This window comes from Ambystoma mexicanum, chromosome 10, assembly GCF_040938575.1.
Source record: "Ambystoma mexicanum isolate Mex_15411 chromosome 10, UKY_AmexF1_1, whole genome shotgun sequence".
In the NCBI taxonomy this organism is placed as follows: domain Eukaryota; kingdom Metazoa; phylum Chordata; class Amphibia; order Caudata; family Ambystomatidae; genus Ambystoma; species Ambystoma mexicanum.
Genome location: NC_090932.1, coordinates 1,461,560,116 through 1,461,578,018, shown reverse-complemented (window position 1 = coordinate 1,461,578,018; position 17,903 = coordinate 1,461,560,116). Strand labels below are relative to the sequence as shown.

At 44.0% G+C, this 17,903-nt stretch overlaps 1 protein-coding gene across 3 annotated transcripts in view; it reads right to left on the bottom strand.

Annotated features, from left to right (window-relative positions):
* Positions 1-17,903, bottom strand: part of MYL2 (myosin light chain 2) — a 50,983-nt gene that overhangs the window by 10,035 nt on the left and 23,045 nt on the right. For all 3 annotated transcript variants that reach the window (XM_069619533.1, XM_069619534.1, XM_069619532.1), the window contains 4 exons: positions 15,121-15,196; positions 9,353-9,457; positions 9,174-9,252; positions 7,257-7,305 (listed from right to left, as the gene is read on the bottom strand). In XM_069619533.1, coding sequence (XP_069475634.1) covers positions 7,257-7,305; positions 9,174-9,252; positions 9,353-9,457; positions 15,121-15,196 — 309 coding nt within the window. The remainder of the gene's footprint in view (positions 1-7,256; positions 7,306-9,173; positions 9,253-9,352; positions 9,458-15,120; positions 15,197-17,903) is intronic.

Sequence of the window (17,903 nt, the reverse complement as noted above, 5' to 3'; positions counted from 1 at the left end):
ACAAACCTGCTCTCAACGACAACAACTTTGAAAATGGCATCGTGGAACACCCGAGGATTCAAACACCTGATGAAAACAGGAAAAACGAATCTAGGAGACTTAGACATTCTAGCACTACAAGAAACCTGGCTTACAACCTCGCCAGCTTTAGACGGCTACGAACTGACAACCTCAAAAGCCGTAAGAGGAAAAACGGGCCGTCCATCTGGAGGCCTCCTGATCGCAGTTCGAACAGGAAGCGGTCTGGAAATAGACAAAGAGCTATCTTCCTCACAGAACCATCTAACAATTAAGGTGAAGTGGACCCGACAAAACACGATCACGAACAAAAGTTGGGAAACCCCGATCGTAATAATAACAACGTACTGGAACCCAGACAAAATCTCAGATGACGATTTTCTTCGTATAATTGAAACAGAAATAGACGAGACCCAAATAAACTCCGAAACCACCAAATTAATTATCTGCGGAGACCTGAACGGTAAATGTCCCCATAAAAGCTCTTACCCAACAGCGAGACAAGAGGAGACTCAAGAGGCAAAAAATGGCTAAAATTAATGGACTCCAGAAACCTCGACAACACGGCATTGCTGTCAACAACAAAACCCCTAATTCCAACTTGGGAAAAAGCATCTCAAGCGGGAAGAATCGACTATATATTTGCTTCAGAAGGTATGTTAGAACTCTTAACCTCATTTGAGGTCCTATGCACAGAGGAAAGCGATCATAACATCCTTCTAATATCATGGACCACACAACGCCCAGTCAGACACGTAATGTCGGAAGAAGTGGAAGTAACAACCCAAGGCAATCGCCTAAGACTGAACGCTGAAAGGATAAAAGATCTGGCACAAAACTACAAAAAGAAACTTGCCAAAGAGCCTAATCGGTGTAAAACTGAACCAGACTACCAACCCCTGTTAATTCAATACCAGACAAACCCCACAATGGGTCAGAAAAAAGACAACCCCCAAAGACATCATAAGTACGATAAACTATTGGTACTCAAGCGCCGTGCACTAAGGAAACTAAAACGCCTTGCAGCAAAATCAAGATCGATACTTATGGAAAAAAAACTAAGAGAAGAAACAGCAAAATATAAAGCTTGGTTAAAATCTTACCGCATTCTACTATACCAACAAGACTCAGAAGAAATGCTCAAAAAGGTAATGGGAAGAACCTCCAGAGATTTCTGGTCACTCATAAAAAAGATAGACAGCAACCAGGCCAACAACCTAGCCAACACAGTGAGTGAAGAAAGATGGACGACCCACTTTTCCACCCTATTCCAAAACCCCAACGGACTACAAACCCTAAACACCGCCAACGACAATTCAAATTGGGAAGACATCTCCGACATTGAAGATATAGAAGATGCAATCCGCAAACTAAAGCCTAGTCGTGCGCCCGGACCGGATGGAATAACAAATGTAGACTTAAAAAACAACCCAAAAGAATGGGCCGAGTTTATAAGCCTTGTTTTCGAAATGGTAACAACCTCAAAATTGATACCCCGCTCATGGACAAAGGCCACGGTAGTCCCGATCTTCAAAAAGGGCGACAGAACTGATCCCACTAACTACCGCCCAATAGCACTATTAGATACCATCGGGAAAATCTTTGGCTCACTGTTGCTAAAAGGCTTCCAAAGGTGGGCTTCAACCTCACCCAGCTGGGATCCCCTCCAATCAGGCTTTACGAAGAACACTGGCACACAAGTAAACATCATGATACTCAATATCATAAAGAACAAAACTCGAGCACAGCAACGTAAGGTCTTCATAGCCTTTGTGGACTTAACACAGGCCTTTGACAAAATCGACCGATGCAGGCTATGGGCCAAACTGGAACAATGGAAATGCCCACCCCAATTACTAGAGCCTATAAAGGCACTGCATCAAGACACATCAATGAGGGTAAAACTAAACCACGCTGGAACTCTATCAAAAGAAATCACAATCAGCAGAGGCGTAAAGCAAGGATGCCCGTTGGCTCCAGCACTTTTTACGGCTTTCATTGGGGATTACAAAGACTCCGGTAAAGATCTCAGAACCTTTGCACCAAAACTGGGTGATATCCCAACTCCAAGGCTTCTCTACGCAGATGATATTATACTCCTTGATCAAACCCCTGTGGGGCTGCAACACCAACTAAACAACTTAGCAAACTATATTTCAGAAAACAACCTCGAAATAAACAAGGAGAAAACAAAAATTCTGATCCTCGAGAAATCAACTGCTAGGAAAAAAAACATTCCACTGGTCAATCGAGAACACCAAAATCGAAGTGGTAAAAGAGTTCAAATATCTTGGAGTACTAATTGACAGCTCAGGCAACGAAGTAAGAATGCAACACAATCTTTGGGAAAAGACCAGAAAACTAACAGCCCAGGGTCGAGCAATGGACAGGAAATTTGGCCGCTTCTCTTTGTTCCCAATCATAAAGTTTTTCAAGGGCAAAGTGGTTCCAGCGCTGACATATGGTGGGGAAGCCTTCCTGACAATCCCAAAAACCATCTGGGACAAGTTGGAGGACTACTTTTGGCGAGAAGTAATGCAATTCCCAAAATCAACAGCGATAGCGGCAATCCGAAGAGAACTAGGACTAACTTCATTGAAAGCGACAGTGGATTCAAATGAAATGTTACTATACAGGAAAATAATCATGCCAGACGCTCCAAGTCAGTACAAACTAATCAATCAAGAAATTCAAAGAGGAAACTGCAAATCGTTATTCGCCTGGGCGATAAAAAAGGAAAATACTGGATACTCACGCAAGAAAAAGCAACAACGAATAAACTTCTCGCCCATTTGCCGCAACACACAAAAAACTAAACGATCGCCCACTAATCGTGAGAAGATTTCCTGACAAAACAACAAGACAACTGTTTTTAAGGGCACGACTAAACCTCTTACCAACAAATGAAATTAGAGCATTGAGAGGTCTGTCCAACGTGAGTACTTGCAGACTGTGCAAAGATGCCACACAAACCGAAACAATACGCCATCTTTTAATATCCTGCACAAAAACAATCGACCTAAGGCAAGCCTTTTTACTCCCCCTACTAAAGCCCTCTGTTTTACGAGAAGAAGAAGTCTGGTGGAACCGACTCATAAGTGGAAACAAAACATCTTGGACGATTGCAGCAGCAAAGATCATAGACTTATCCTTGGCAAAATGCCTCAAAGAAGATAACCTCCAAGCATCTGTAAATCAAACGTTTTTACTCGCAGAGTAACTCACTCCCAACACAAAAGAAAAAGATCTTTCCTGCACAGACCGAGCAGCTTTTTGTAAAATCAAAGAAATTTGATAAACACAAAATAAAAAATAAAAATAAAAATAAAAAAAAACGGCCTGCACATGTGTGTGCAAATAAAAACGGTTTGAAAAAGTCAAAGTGAAATAAATATCACTGATCACAGAGAAATGGCAGGAAAACAAAACATGATGTGTGGGTTGGCAAAAGCAGTGCATATAATGTTTAATCCACAAAGCTCCAGTGACATTTGAAGAGCCACTTTGTCGTTATGGAAAAAATGTCAGCCCAAGGCCGACCCTTTTGCTGATTGTGTGCAAAACTTCACAAGGACATCTCCCACTTCTAGCCTGGATGTCACATCTCCCATCTAATGACCAACCGCAATAAAAAATGTCCTGCTAAAGGCGTTGAAATTAAGTGTTTTCCAGACCTGCTGGCTCTGAAATCATTGACTCCAAGAAAAGTCACCCTTGGCTTGAGCACAACTAATATGTGTGAAAATGGGGGCACCTACTTCAAAGAGCAAGCTTCCAATACAAAGGAGACTGATAAAGGTACCAAGTGAAAACAAATGGCCGGAAGCAGGAGCAGGACCATTTGTCCCACATGAAGATTCACAATTTATTTAAAAGGACTATTACAGTTAGGCCTTTTTCTCAGCCATCATAAGGTGGATGGATTTCATCTATGTACCATTTTCTATGTAAATTCCATGTGATTGTGGTAATATAAAATTCATCTTCCTGTGACTCTGGGAACTGTAAGGGCCCGTTAAACTAGGTTTCTGGCTGATCTAAACATGTTCCAAATGTGAGAGTTGGTGAGCAGCTGGAAAATGAAATTAGGGATATGCTTAATAACCTACATATTCATAACTGTTGTGCTTTTTATGGAAACAGCAGAAAGGTGCCACATGGCCATGTTACATGATACAAATTTGGTGGTTGGCTTATGTAATTCTCCATGAGTAGCTGAAGCAGAAAATATGTTTAGTCTGGCAGTTGCCACTAAAATTATGAAGTTGTGATACATAACTAGTTTTTGCCAAAAAGTTGAAAAGAACAAAGGATGATGACGAATGGGAATTGCCATATGTTGCTCCAGACCCCTTAGCCAATCGTGACTTGGAGGCTGGGTTTGGGAGGAAAGAGAAAGTTAACTGTCCAATCCTAGTGGCAGGGATTATTGCAAGGTAATTCCACAAGATTGTAAAATTGGTGGTGTCATCACTGCTATATAAGGGGGACTCCACTAGGAAAGGAACACAGAGAAAAGGGAGAAGAACAGACAGACAGGAGGCAGACCATCAGAAAAGACTGAAACTTACCATCTGACAGCTCAAAGGAGACACCAGAGGAGATTGCTGAAAGTGCATCTGGGTGGCACTGTATATTTCTAGGAAGGCCTCAAAGCTCATTGGGTCCTATGGTGGAGAGTGGTAGGCCATCTTTACAGTGGAGTGACCAGGCCCGTACCCTATCTTTCCAGAGTTTTCTGAGATGCAGCTGGCTTTCCTGAACCTTAAACAGAGGCTTGCTATGTAAGTAGAACTGAGCCATGGGAAACCAAAAGGTGTCTGCTTGCCTTGAATCTTTTCTCTTTATAGTGGGTGGGTGGGGGCAGAACTGTGTACATCCTTAGCCTATTTAACCAAAAATATTAATTTCATTAATTCCCCATTTGGCAAAACACTACAGGGAATTTTGTTAAAATTCAAAATTAACAAAGATCACTTCCCAGTGTGTGCTGAAAAGTATAGCCTATAATTTAATTATGTAATCCTTGTTGTGCAGCTGACCCTAACTACTTTAATGAAGAGGGGTGTCTTTGTTCTTAAATCAGTGCAACCCTTTTTATCCAGCTTCCCCAACACAGACCTTTCAGTAAGGGGTGTCTGAAATCCAAAATTCCCCAAATCATTCCAATTTTTCTGTCTGACTTCCCAACATAGACCAAAGCTAGAGGTGGGATCTGAAGAATAAACTGCTAAATCACCCAGTGTTTATTTGAAACCAAAAGTGTGGGTGAAATTATAATTGGCATATGTATTTTTACCAATCTTGAAATCCTACGGCTCGCCTTTTAAGCTTGCAGGAAAATCAAAATCGCCCAAGCTTACATAAGAGCCTTCTTTATTGATCAGTGTAATTATATCGTGAAGTGAAATTTGCAGAAAGTTAAGAATTGTGATTGTGTTCTTTTTAACTCCCTTTTGCGATGTATTTTTGATTGTGTTATGCCATGAATAAAGTGTTTTTTGATATTTTTGTGCTAATTTCTATTACTTTTAATTTAAATAAATACCAATATATTTTCCGTGCACCAGCCTAGTTCTTGGCTCATTGTTAGCTCAGGGGAGAGGGATCCAAGGGACATGATATGTGTCTGAGATAGGGCTAAAAAAAAAGAATCTGTTAAACAGTTGTTGCATCACCACTTATGTGGGGAGGGAAGGAACTCCCTCTGCTGAGGGTGGCTTCTCAATAAACTGTTACAGTAGTTAACTGGTAAATAAGCCAGTGGGATGCAGCATAAAAGAATTAAATTAGAACTGAGTCTCTAAAATAACACATGGCAGGCAGCGACGTCATTTCATCAAAATAACCAGGGGTAGCAGAAGTGACATCACACGACCCTTGACCCCTGATGACATCACAGGAACTGGTGTCATTTGACCCCACTCCAAAGTGATATTGTGGGAAGCGATGGAATACAACCTTTCACCCGTTGACAATACATGAAGTGGTATCACATAGCAATGTACACTACGAGAAATATGGTTACGATATCACTATAATGTGATGTACTTTTCATACAAGAATGGATCGCCATATGTATCGTTAAGATCAGTGTGTATAGGCCCATATTACCAAATTACTGTTAATGCAAGCAGACGTTCATGACCAAATGGTAATGATGTGTTATTATATAGCACTTACGCTTAAGCGCTTTATATAGAAAGAGTATACACCCAATATCACCCAATCTGTGTTGGTACTCATTTATCGACCCCAGAAGGATGAAAGGCTGAGTTGAGGCATTTAAGAACAGACTAAATCAGTGACTCACCCCCTGAAGTGTGCCTGAAATAAACCTTTAATGTGTCTAGCAATTATTGTATAGAATTCCAGAAAGACACATTATTTGGTATTCCTATTCTTTCTTATTTAGGGTCAGTGCTGAAAGTGTTAGACTTGTGGCACTCCTGTTCTTATTTTTCTTATTTTTTTTAAGGGGCCTGAACAAGAAAGCCAGTCACTCCAGAAGCAAAGAGCCACATGGTGCTGGCCACAGTCAAGGAGCTTGCATTACAAAAAAAAAGAAATTAAGGGTGATCCAGTCACTTCTGGGAGTTCCTCAAGGATGTTCAATTCGAGTTCATCATTAATCTTAATGTCTGGGTCTTCCAAAATTATGCACTGAGCATTCATAAATATGTTATGTAAGGCCCACAGGTTATTCTGATGAGTCCATCTGATATTTCTCCAATTATTAGTAAGAATGATGCTAATTGATGTTTCCTGTAATCTATGCTCTGATCCCAAACCTGTGTCCATCAGAATATCATTTATTTATTTTGTCATTTATATAGCACACATGACCCAGAGGCATCTGGGCGTTTTTAGCGTAAGAATTTTGGTCACAGTAGATGCTTGTAGCAGCAGGTTACAGTCATTGCATAGATAGGTCACATGGGTAACAGCGTTATCTTGTGTTAGTTACAGGTCATTTGAAGCAGTAATAAATTACAGACATCACCTGAATCGATTGCATAAATAGTAGATTACAGAGGATACGGACAGGATTGCATAAGTAACAACTGTTAGCTGCCTGTGATACAACCAGCCTTAAGTTAGATGAGATCTTGGGCGAAAAGGATCATGGAGGCCATCCGTGCCTATGCACTATTATAAATCACATAACATCTTGCAACAATATTACAGAACCAAGAGTAAATAAAAATACAGCTGGGTGGGGAAATGCATGACCATACCTCCTCCTTTGAAAATCTTTCGGCTTGCGTCATCAACATTTCTTTTATACTATAAACGAAAAAGGACAAAACAACTTAATATGACAGTACCCACTACGTTACATAATGTCTCTCTTGCTTCCCAATTGTTTCTCTGTGGAGCTGGATTGACATACTTCAATAAAGGCGGGAGGTGGGAAGGATAGGGCGCGCAAGGGCGACATGTTTGTTTTGGAAGCAAGACAGCGCAGAACAAGACAGGCTCGAACCCGGGGCTTGCAGTTAGAGACTGGCTTCCAGTATTAAGTGTGTTGTCTTTCACTCTGTGAGCACAGCTTAAATGGCAATGCTTAGATAAAGAAGCACGAAAAATTCACTAATATGCTGGTTAAAAAAGTAAACACTGAAAAGTATGGTTGGGACTTTATCCCCCTTTGCTGAGAACAATATGACAACATTTTGTGTATTCACTAATGCCCCTCTATGAAAAATCAGAAAATCAACCAAGAAAATAAAGGGGTGTCATCTGCCCCCACAATGCCAGGACAGTGGATTTATAAGTGAGGGGGGCGGAGAGCAAGTGGAAGAAGGCTTATCTGTCAGCCATTTCGGGGCATGGTGGGTTTGAAAATCTGTGCACGCGGCGAAGGGCGTCCCCAGTGGTTGGGCTCATTGCATCAGCATAGCGTTAAAGTCCACTTGATTGCGGTCTGCCTCTCTCACGGCCATCACCCTCTGCTGTGTTCCAGCCATGAGCCATCAGACCTACTTTCATGGCCCTTTCAAGTGTTGTACATCCATCGGGTGCAGATTCCACCCAGAAAGTGGCAGAGCATTAGCTGCCATTCTGGGACAAACATTTGAGTTTAAAAAAACAATGATATTATTCATGACATGTTTTAAAAGAGCAGCTGCTGCCACAATGTTTGCAGTTTGGTAGAGCAGTAAATAGTATGCATTACAAATACCCTACGGAGAGTTGGCTCAGCTGGGATTTGGACCTATGAGCGGGAAGTTGAGCCGAGAATTTAGCTGAGCATATGCAACTGGCTTAGCTAGCAGACCAGATACATTCCAGGCAAGGTATTCAATGTGTTGCAATGTAAGCCATCGCAACCATGAACGCTTGGATATCTTGGCCTAGAATGAAGGGACCCTCTTCTTCAAAGCCTCAAATCTAATTGGCGTTGGGATGTTCGTTTTGTAGTTCTTCGTAAAATGTGGAACTCTGCTGCTGTCCCTGAGATTGCTTTTACTCAGGGCTGGGAGAAAATCGCATCCACCATTAGGGCGAGACACGATCCACCACCAGTGCAACTCTGCAGTTTGAATGTTGGATCTGCCTCTCTTATTATGCAGAAACCCATCCAATCCATCCAGTAAGAGACCCCGATCCGTCCACCAAATCAGAGCATGTCGAAGTCTAGACCTCTAGGTCTAGCCAGTGAAAACAGAGAACGGGATCCTGCGAAGCCCTCGTGGTGTGGCATTCAGGCCGCAGCCGTTAGGGCGGTGCAAGGTGGTGGTGCACAAAAACTCCTGAATGTAATCCCACATGGGCGTGGGGTGGTGGGAGTGTTGTGCACACACCTTCCTAAATGTAATCCCATATGGGTGCAGGGAGGTGGCAGTGGAGATGTACAAAACGTCTTGAACATAAACTATATAGATGCAAGAGAGTTAGCAGAGAGCTCATTTGAAGGCTATGTGTCACAAGCACATCGGGGATAACATGTAAAGGAAACCATGTAGTTCTCAATTGTAACCTCCAGCAACTTCTAAATGCTGTCCATGGCAGGGACAAAGAGGAAAATTACAACTGAGGTGTATGAGGTGTGTGCTTCTGTTGCCAAGTGTGGTTCCTCAAGGAAGATTTACGGTGAACAATTGGTTTTCTGCTGTTACAAGGTATGTGAGAACACCATGGATGACACTTACTAGTCAGATCGCAGAAGACCTTTGCCTTCCGGGTCAAACACTTTAAAAGCATTGAGGATGGTCTCTTCCGGGTCAGCACCTGCAATGTGCAATAGAAATAAATTAGGCCTTCATCCTGTCCCCTCTACAGAGAGCATCACCGAACTAAGACTGTCATGGGGGGGCGCCATCTTGTGTACCTTTGAGCTTCTCTCCGAACATAGTTAGGAATACCGTGAAGTTAATTGGCCCGGCTGCTTCCTTTAACATGCCTTCCAGCTCTTCGTTCTTCACGTTCAGGCGACCTATGGAAGCAGCGTACATGCAGGAGTTTTGCATTAAAGCAAATTAAAATATATTCTTAAGTGAATCTACAAGAGGGCACTGAACATGTTTTCGATGGTAACAAAAGAGAACACAGAGGCAATCACATCTGGAGGCATAAAGTCTTGACCCCTTGTGCACTGTTGTCAGACAATGACTTGATGTAGCCAGCAGTGCCGTCCTTCTCTGTGGCCTATGTTTGCCATAGGGAGGTAACAGGACTAATATCTTGCTGTACTTATGTGTAGTCTCCAATCCATTTCTAAGGCAACAAGTAGCATCTGCTGTGGCTAACTGACAGTTGTAGGATAGGCATGTGTTTTCCCTTGGTAGGGCCACCCAGCTCCGGGGGATCTGTATGACATCAGGTGTTGTGTCCAACCCAGAAAGGAGATGGTGCTGCCAGTTCTGGGAGTATGACAACTAGTTACTTCGGGAACACCTTTATCCTCGGCCTCTCTGCTCTCGGCCTTAAAGTACTGCAGTAGTGGTGACTCCTGTGGCAGTGTAGGGGGGGAGGGTCAGATCAGGGTAGTAAAAGGAGAGGTGTCTCATGCAGGTCCCCTCCTTCCAGCATCTCCACTCCCTTCGTTGTGGTACCTCCACAGCCTGAGAAATGGTGCCTTTGAAAGATGGGAGGGCTTACAAGGTGGGATACATTAACTATGAATTTAACCAGGGCTAATCACCATAGCCTACTACTGCAACACTGCCCTACCACTCTCTTGTTCTAAGGTGTGAGTGGGAATCTGGGTGGAATACATTCCAGATCAGGGTGATTAACCACCCCAAATTCTATAACACTCTTTCATTACCTGGTTGTAGTGAACACTTGGGGACACAAGTTAAGCTGATCTTCCAAAAAACACAACAGGAAATATATTGAGTTGCTACTTAAAACGCCCTGTTTCCCTAGTTCAATTACAACTCTAACTAATAAAGCAATGTTGCTGCACAAAATACCTTTTCTAATTATTTTGTTGTTCATCATCAAATGAATCATTAGAACACGTGTTCGACTCTTTAAACTCTTTAAACTCTTTAAACTCTTTAAACTCTCCAACATGTAGAATGCAGGCCCCAACCACCAATAGAAGCCTGTTTTCCGTGCTTCTCCTTTGGTCTTCACACTGCTTCCAGCTCCCTAGCCTATCAGCAAGCTTGGAATGGAGACTCTCACTCCGTGTAAAGGCTACATTCCAAGCTTGCCTCCGTGATGTTTACACACTGGTCAAGGCGACGTTGAACAACTCCGTCACAGAAGGCGCCATTTGAGCCCCTCGCCCCCCTGCACAAGCTCTGTTAGCTTGAGAGGCCTTATTATTGGCCCTTACTATTGGGCTTTATTGTGAGCTAGATGACCTTCACCCTCAGTAGAGGACATTGCCTTTGGCTCGGGACCACTAACTATGGTGGTGCTCACCTACCACACAATAGAGCCCTCTAGTGAGTTTTCTAATGGTTCATTAGGGGAATTGAAGGGAATTGAAAAGAGTGGGGCAATAGTTTCCCTGTCCAGGCCGCCATAACCTGGAATGCCCTCCCCATCCATCTGCACTGCAATCAGACTTTCCTAAACTTCAGGACTAACACGAAAAAGTGGTTAGTGTCGAACGGCTCTGCACCACAGAATGCTCCTATCTCATTGAAGACCTGAGCAATTCCCATTGGTTATTGCTCCTGCTTCCATACGGTAGTATACGTCTCCTTTCTGCCTGACATTGTATAGTACCTGTATATGCTTATGCCACTTTGTACTTATGACCTCATATTAAGGTCCACTTATAATGATTATATGTATGGAACTTATGCATCTAAGCTGTCTTGTAATGCGCCCAGATACCTCAGGGTGTGGTGCGCTTTATAAATCAATAAAACACACAAACAAACACACATAAAATGTAAATGATGAAATACCAGACATCAACAACTTTACATGTGGGTTACTGTAGTTCTTATAAACCTTTACAAACAAATATTACGTAAACAAAACTCAATCCCCAGGTTCTTATGACCAATTTCAAACTCGCGTAGTTCAGGCGCCGAGCCTTACCTAGCAATAGATTCAGGCACGGGACCTTACCTAGCAATAGATTCAGGCACGGGGCCTTACCTAGCAATAGATTCAGGCACCGGGCCTTACCTAGCAATAGATTCAGGCACCGGGCCTTACCTAGCAATAGATTCAGGCACGGGGCCTTACCTAGCAATAGATTCAGGCACCGGGCCTTACCTAGCAATAGATTCAGGCACCGAGCTTTACCTAGCAATAGATTCAGGCACCGGGCCTTACCTAGCAATAGATTCAGGCACCGGGCCTTACCTAGCAATAGATTCAGGCACAGGGCCTTACCTAGCAATAGATTCAGGCACCGGGCCTTACCTAGCAATAGATTCAGGCACCAGGCCTTACCTAGCAATAGATTCAGGCACCGAGCCTTACCTAGCAATAGATGCTGGAAAAGAATCCTTACTTCATAAACAGTTCTTTATAAAGCTCTGTGTATGGTTGGAAATGGGCATCTGTGGCTCTGGCGCATGCTTACTTCCGTTTAGATTGGTTTTAATGGGGTCCCACATCCAACTGACGGCAATAACAATATGCTTCACATTGCAAAAATCAAAACAGAACATGACTTCACATTTTAAAGCTACCACAAACCAAACACCCGGGTACTGATGTACACCCAATGAGGACCAGACCTCAGGGTGGAGTGCGTTGCACCCAACCATGGTTGGAAGTCAATCCTTCTACACAATAGCTGAATAGCTCAGAAGGTGTCAGGGGGTATTGGTCAGCCTTTGGCCATGTCCACCAAGTGTGGCACACAATGGGCCAGAACCCTGGAGAGCTTTAGAAGCCATGACCCCCATTCTAGTTGAATTCAGAAGTCCTGGGCGGCTTGGGTAGTATCCTCTAAAAATCCAACGGCTTGCGTCAGTATCCAAGCAATCTTGTTCTGCACAAGCTTCACTGGCCTAATCAAATGTACAGGTCCCTAGGCCAAAATCATAGGGGGGGGCTGTAATCTAAAAAGGCTTTGATACGAAAGCCTGATTTAAGAATTGTAACCCATGAGCACTCTAGCTTACAAAAGCTTGTCCTCAATACAGCTGCAAACGTGGCTATGGTCTGAGTGAACCCCGGCAAGAGAATCCTGGAGCAGATACCCATTGAATGATCGGGAGGACCCTCCGGCCCCAATCTCAATCAAGCCTCAGCGGCATCCCCTCTGTCTTGTCTGGATTCAGTTTCAGCCAATGCACCTCTGTCAGGCAGCCTGATCAGGAGCCGGGTGCTGTCGGTGGGGAATCTAGAAGATCCAGATCTATGGGCTGTGCCAGGGCCACCAGCACACGGATGGCACAACAGACCCTGGTCTCCGATAACATACCACAGCGGCTGCACATATATTTAAACAACCGGGTTCGGGAGCACTGACAGACAAGTGGAGAGGCACAAAATGTGCAGAACCATCCAGTGAAAGCTGGGACCTCAGGAACACATGCAGGATCCTCCCTTACAAGAGAAAGAAGATATGATATGATATTTTATTTGCATCGCGCTCGTACACAGGTTTTTCAGAGCGCGACCAGGCAAAGGGAGGGGAACAAGGGAGAAGCAAAAATCAACGATCTTACTAGGCCCAGTGACATTGAGAACACGCAAGTGCATGGAAAAGGGGCAAAGTGCATGGAAGGGGGGGGGATTGGAGAGTGCGGAAGGCGATGAACAGTGGCAGTGCAGCCAGCAAGTGGCAAGTGCTAGGTTAGTCAGAGAGGGTATATCTGTGCATAAGGAAAAAGGGAGGGGGACTGTATGGGTACAGATACAGGCCCCAGTGCAGGGGTGGCCCGGAGACAGAGCAGGAAGGTGGCAGGGTGAGCAGATACCCGGGCCGAAGGAAAGAGGGTGGCCAGGTGCACAGTGCAGAGAGAGAGGACCGATCAGCAGGGGAGAAGAGGGGCAAAGGCAGAAGCGAAGAGGAAGGACTTCAGGAGCTTCTAGAACCAGAGATGGTTCTCTTCAAGTTTCAAGGTGGCCGGGAGGCTGTTCCAAAGGGAGGCCCCAGCCGAAGACAGAGATCTACCCCAGCTCGTTTCTTTTAAAAACCACTGACCCTGAGGGAGTTAGAAGTAGAGGAGCGAAGGGCTCGAGAGGGGAGTTATTTACAGAGGGTAGTTGAAGGTATTTTGGACCCAGACCCAGGAGACTGGGCATATCCATTCAACCACCCCCCAATGCCACCAAGGTGGTGCAGAACCGCACTGTGATCAATCACGTCTATGGTCACTAGATGATATAGCATCACAAGGACCAATAACTGCCTAGGCATCATATGGTGACCATATGCGGTTGGGGATTAGAGCGTGCCTAGTTCCAGGTTTGGCCCCAAACACAGACTGACTGGTACACATGTACAAGTGTACCCTTTTAAGCCGCTCTGGACCTGGTTGAAGACTAAGACAATTATATCTAAAATATGTTCAAAAAAGCCAGGCTGGAGACCAGACCGTAATTTACAAGTAACTAGTAGGTTAACATCAAGCCAGTTCCTTAGTAGAAGAAGTACAAGATTCATTCTAAATGCCGCAGGTAACGTCCCTTCCAAGGGACCAGAGCATACTTAGTTAACCATCAGAGTAACTTGCTTCAAATCCTTACCAAAGACCCCTATTGGGAAAGGATCCACGCTGCTGGAAGTCTAATTCATCGCATGATGAGTTGCAGGAGGTCCACAAGGGACACTGCGATGAAACCGCCAACCACAAGAGGCGTTTCATCTCAGATAACTCTGCTGATCAGAAGGCAGCATTGAAGCAACCACTCATTTCCACAGCCAATCAACAGATGCCACTGCGTCTCTACATAGGCGGGTGAACCAAGATAACTGGACAGCCAACAGGACCTGGCTCCTCACCATCCAGAAGAGTTAGGCAGGATAATTCCTTGACAAGTCAGTCTCACTCATCTCAAATAACAGGAGATCGGGCACTCCAACCAGCACTGTGTAGCTCCTCCAGTCCCTCTTCAACAGAGATGAACGGGTTTGGTACTGATGATGTATCTGTAAGTCCAAAACAGTCTCTGTGTTTTGATTGGAGGACCCCCTTTACTAAAGCGGGATTTGGGCTCAACTCTCTGGCTCAAATTAACAAAGGCTGGTGGCCATTGTCTGAAATAAGCACATTGCTTTCAGCATCCTAGAGCCACCAGTCTCTGCATTTAGGCCTTCGGATTCACATAGGGGGCCAACGGGCAGAAAGAAGGCTGGCGGTGGGTGCCCAGGACCTGCAGCCCTGCCGCTCTTCCTTAGTTAAGCGTCGGGTGTTCACCTGACAGCCATATAAGCAATGTGGCAGGCACCCACATGGGTGGAGGGCTGGTGTCAGCGCACAACCCAAATGCTGACTGCGCATGCACTGCAACTGATGGGCTTTAACGAGCCCATCCCCGGCAAGCAGTGGTACATTTTAGAAAAGCATTTCTTGCAAAAATTGGGAAATTGCCTGATTCCTGCCAACTGATGCCTGCTGGTTGCCTGCATTCCTAGATGGCTGGATCAAACTCGACTAGTTCAGACATATACATAATCTCTGGTTTAAAACAGCAGCATTTCTAGTTTCCGAGATAACGACTTACCAAGTGCAGCAAACGTGTCCCTCAGGTCCTCTTTGTCAATAAACCCATCTCGGTTCTGATCCATGATAGTGAACGCCTGTAGGTGGAAACACACACATCTCACAATTCACAACATGAAGGAATTAACTATTTGTTAAATGCCTAGTCATTTTCAATATTTAATTTTTTTAAAAATTATAACACATTTTGGCCATCTGGATATTAGTGCACGTGAGTAAATATAAACATTCAATACACAGTAACAACACTTTAAAAGTCCCCATCATGATTGAAATCTTTCCAAAACATGAGCAAATTGAAAACAGTAACTCAGCAGGTTTGGGGGTAGAATTTGGCCAAAATAAAATGGATGAATGAGTTCCCAATGGTTGACGGCAGGACACTTTGCCAATGCACTGCACTGACATATTTGGGGCCCAGTGACCAAGAGTTATGTTCCTTTATAGGACTGAAAAGCAAATGCAAGCAATGTGGGCTGAGATGAATAGAAATGCACTTTTGCAGCAGTTTGTTGTTTTGCCTAATATGGAATGGAGCATACGGGCTTTGCTTCACAGAATATCACATACTGTACTTTGGGGCGTGCTTAAAGTAAGTAGACATGCAGCTAACAGTTTAACCTTAAAGGTAAGTCATACGTTTCACTTTTGAATTATGCAAAAGTATTTAATAGTTTTTTGTTTTATCTGGTAAATAGCAGAAAAAAAAATATTGTGTCTGTTTCATTTTCTTGTCCTCATGTAAAACTTAAATAATAAGGCCCAGAGTCTAATTTGGAGCAAGCCATGTTTTCTCAATTCCCTGTGATTGAAAAGGAATACATTGGCAAAGCCTTTCTGCTCGATGGCTGCCCCAGTGCAAGCATCTTTCTGTAATATGGATGCAAGCAAGACATAGCAAACACCATGCTAAATACATGTGCTCATTTGTAGCGAGATATGACCCGCGGAGTCCAACTGTGTGACCTGAATCCTGCCGCCCTTGCTTTGAAGCCCCCCTCATGCTTTCTGGGGTACGTCTGGAAAGGTGAACGTTTGTGGTGTCTTGGCTGCCCGGGCCCATGTTCATCTCTGATTATGGTTCCATGCCATAATGTCGCCGGGTAGGGGCAACTTTTTTTTCCTGACCCCCAAAATTCTTTCCCCAAATTTTCTAGAAGGGGTATAATTATATATTATTGCCTCTAATACTAGGATATTTGGGAAACGTGTTTGATTGTCTAGAGGGTGCATTTTTAAGGATACCCTGATTATATTGTAGTATGCTCAAGATATAAAAACTAAATTAAATTACTCTCCTGCATCCAAACACAACAGATTATCTTTGAGGCACTCACGCTAATACGCAAAGTCTACTAAAATATTTCAGACCCTCAGTCAGAACCGCCCTTGGGCCCAGTCAGAACAGCAATTGCTTCTACACTGTTAGCTTTGGCTCCATTGCCTTGCCTTTCGTGGCACGGGTGCTTATGGAAGGCACGGCGCAACAGGCTTAGTGGGTTGGGTGCGTCCTACCGACTGGTGCCTCGGTTCCTTCAGCCGCTGCTGCCATGGTGGAAGCACTGGAAGCTTCTGGCACCTCATCGTTCTCTCTGTGGTGGCTTGGGTGACTTGGGTAAACGGCGGTCTTCCACGCTTCCCTTTCTCACCCCCACTTTCTGTTTCCGGCATGATTAGGAAGATTTTCATATTTCGGCTAGAAATATGTTCTAGCATCTTCTTCATGGCTAAAGATTTCAGTTCACATTTGGAGTGCGCACGTGTTTCCATCCCTGTGAGTAGCCTCTGCGGTTCCGCTGCCTCCCCTTTCTCCAGGTGGCTGAACACCGAAACATGTTCTAGAATCTTCTTCATGGCTGAAGATTTCAGTTCACATTTGGAGTGCGCATGTGTTTCCATCCCTGTGAGTAGCCTCTGCGGTTCCGTTGCCTCCCATTTCTCCAGGTGGCTGAACACTGTGTGGTAATTTGACTCCTTTGTCTTCTTTCCTGCTATTCTTTTCTTGTGGTTTCCTATTTCCACCAACTCTTCTGAACTGGAATGTAGTTGCACCTGGCTTATTATTTGACCACAATGCTTTGAGAACATTCCCAAAAAGGTATGTTTTACTTCAAACAACTGAAAACCTGTTGGCACTGATGAAGACAGGGCATAACATGGTTTATCAATTTAGTTGAAACACTTTGGTCAATTATACGAATATTATATCTCTAATATCATTTGAATTTACTTGTGCATAACTCTCGGATTGCTATTGTCTATTTGTTGTCTTTGTGTTATGTCCTCAAGCATGTGATTGGTCTCTGTCTGTGTATGAATTGTGTCTGATTATTTACGTAGTAAATCGAATTTTGGTATACCTTGGTTGGGGGTGTGTGTTTGTCCTGCTGGCCACCCATGATTGCAGGTAGAATGTTGGTTCCTGTGTGTGATTGGCAGCTCAGGAGAATGTTGGTGAATGCTGTGTGTGAATGTTCTGAGAGTGTCACAAGTCTGAGCGGGAGGGCATAGGGACGGCCTATGAGTGGTCCTATGTGTACATATGTTCAGATTAACTGGAACCAGTACATAGCTGTAAACAAAGTAACCTGGACATTTAATAATGAAGTAACTCACATACTGGCTTTTGGTTACAACAGTGTGGTGAAAAGTAGAAAAAGGGACCCGCCAAAACTCAAGCAAACAAGTAAGAAGAGCTGTGTCGGGGAGTAGAAAAAGATAGACCAACCACCACCACCCAACAAAACATTCGACCCCCAACCAGTTTCTCAGGCATAGTAGAGC